Consider the following 2,653-nt stretch of genomic DNA (forward strand, 5'->3'; position numbering starts at 1 on the left):
GTGTGTGTGTGTGTGTGTGTGTGTGTGTGTGTGTGTGTGTGTGTGTGTGTGTGTGTGTGTCAGTCACCCCCTTGACTGAATTAGGTTGACAGACAGGCCTACAGCCAGGAGGGCAGGTAACAACTGTGGTTCAATCTGCACAATACATTTTCTGCTTGAAAGTTCATCAGGACGCAATAGCTATTTTGAAACACTAGAGGGCAACAAAGACAAACAATATGAAAATCTGGCAACATTTTTGACCACCAAGGAAAGTTTATTGCTGTTATCATTACACCAGGGTTCCAGGTATTGGGACACTATCTGTAATTTCTGTCAATTAGTGGGTATGAAAGGAATGTGACACTCTACTAAAAGACAGAAGATTATGGACATTACTGCCCCAAAAGCCAAGTTGTTGTGTTGTGTCATGGGACCATGGCCCTAAATTATTTTTTTTCATCATCAGCCAAATGGTTAGTAGATGTTAATCTTCCTAGCCAAATTCACACTCACCAATGGCTCAAAGTGGCTAGTAAGTTGACATTTTTCTTCCAGTCAAATAGAAATTTCACCAGCATTTGGCCGGTTGACCGGTGTTAAATTAGAGCCCTGCGCAGGACAAAGAGAAGAGTCACTGACTAATCCACTGCGTAGTGTAGCCTGCAATGCCAGTCTCAATCAGAGGATGCCGATGAGTCTGAGAAGGTCATCGGCACGCTCTTCTGCGTTCTCTTGCCCCGCGTGTGTCTGAGCTGGCGGTCAGCGTTCACACATTCCTCCATCTGGGACACACGTGTTTGAATCTGTTGCAGCAAGTCCAGCATCCTCTCCAGGTACTGGCACTGGGAATCCAGCTGCTCGTTGAGAATCTCCAAGGCTGTGGCTTCACTGGCTGCCTGGCTTCGTCTGAACTGTTGGAAAGATATAGGCTACAGGTGTTAACCTTTAAAGGTGTATTGTCACACCACTGTGAGGGGAATATTTGGACAGTGAAAGTTCTAGAATTCTATAGAGCGCCATACAATACAATTTGGAATTTTAGAATTTTGCATTGTGATAGAACACATTCTTTTTATGGAATGTTCAAAAACCCACCCTTTAAAAAAAAACGTGCATACAGTAGATTAATATAGGCCCTGTCTGTCAGCTACTGGTTAAGAAATATCAAGTAGCTTGCCTCTTTGAGCACATGGGTACGCCAGCATCATAAGCAGATGTGTCAAAGGTAAGAGTAGAAGTAAGTTGATGGTGTAAGTACAACACTAGCACATGATATTACATAGCTGTTACACTAGTTATTCCATTGTGCATGCATGATGAGGTGATACACCTAGTGAGGTGACTAAAACCCACAAATGTGATCCAACCTGCACAGAATCAGGTATACCTGTACCATAACTGTAGACCAGTTACTTATGCCACTTTTCCACTGTCGGTTTTCTGGTAGGCTTATAGCTCGACACAGTGCGACTCAGCCACCACTTTTTGCTTTACGATTGAGCTATGCCGTGCCTATTCGAAAAGCAAAAAGTGGCTGCCGAGTCGAGCTGTAGGCCTACCACAAAAACAGCAGTGGGAAAGACCCTTTAGTGTAGTTACTTGGGTTGGAAGGAAAAGGTGGCAGGTGTCAGGTCTTTTTTTTTGTTAATTCTACTTTATCTTTTGAAACCTCTGGACATAAAAGTGTGGCATCAATGAGTTATGATCAGACTATGTACATTAAATTTCTTACCTTCCGAATCAAACCCATGAAAAGTAGGCCTATGGTAAACAAAAGACACCCGGGTCCCCAGTTTGTCGTTGATGGGGCTTTGATCCGGGTCCTTTTTCTACCCGCTGGCTTTGGGACGTTTGCTGGTTGCTCGCCTCTGAACAAGTTCTTGACGTAGTCCCAGACACTGGCGAGCAGCCCTTTCTCTTGCGTCGTCCACCCCTTGATCTTGTCGATCCTAAGCACTTGTAAGACGGGTCCCCACCAGTAGCTCTCCGCAATCTCCTCTGTTTGCTGGGGCAGCATCCACCAATTCGAGGCCTGGGGACAACCATCTCGTATGGGGAGTGGGATGATGGGTCTGTTGGATTTCACCTGATGCTCATCCTTTGCAGCCTTTGTTGGCATATCGATTGGGTTCAGCCAGGTATTCAAGTAATGACTCACGTATAGGATCAGAAGAGTCATGACCATGGCATGTTGTCCAAGTATTGCCATGATGTGATGATGCTCAGCCACCCAGGGACACCCCCTGCCTCCCTTTCCACTCACTGGAAGATGCACCTTTAGCTTCTGCTTCAAAGCTCACCTCAGATCACATGGCCAGGATATGGCGGTGTTGTTGAGAGGTTCGTAGGGGAGTTTCACCCCTGGTGCACCCTGCCTGGTAGAGGGCAGGGAGGTAAAAGTGAGTGAATGTTCTCTTCTAAAGATCCATCACTCACAGAATTAGAATGGCCAGGTGATGTCACAATTTCTCAGGATTCTTTTTGTTTATGACAAATTTGGCTTAGGTATTGTCTCTGATATAAAACCCATTACAAGCACAGTTTCTGTCTTTTTATTATTATTTATTATTTTCTGTCTTTCTAACTGTACAATTTCATCACAGTACATTTAACGCACACTGTAACTTTATACTGTAAAACAATGTATATTAAAAAATATGTAGGCCTATAT

At 44.3% G+C, this 2,653-nt stretch overlaps 1 protein-coding gene across 1 annotated transcript; it reads right to left on the bottom strand.

Annotated features, from left to right (window-relative positions):
- Positions 1-235: 235 nt before the first annotated feature.
- LOC134466614 (uncharacterized) lies at positions 236-2,399 on the bottom strand. Its single transcript, XM_063220512.1, has 2 exons — positions 1,715-2,399; positions 236-893 (listed from the first exon to the last, which is right to left on the bottom strand). The coding sequence occupies exons 1-2, from the start codon at positions 2,189-2,191 to the stop codon at positions 657-659; spliced, it is 714 nt and encodes a 237-aa protein (XP_063076582.1). The 5' UTR covers positions 2,192-2,399; the 3' UTR covers positions 236-656.
- Positions 2,400-2,653: the final 254 nt, after the last annotated feature.

This window comes from Engraulis encrasicolus, chromosome 16, assembly GCF_034702125.1.
Source record: "Engraulis encrasicolus isolate BLACKSEA-1 chromosome 16, IST_EnEncr_1.0, whole genome shotgun sequence".
Lineage (NCBI taxonomy): Eukaryota > Metazoa > Chordata > Actinopteri > Clupeiformes > Engraulidae > Engraulis > Engraulis encrasicolus.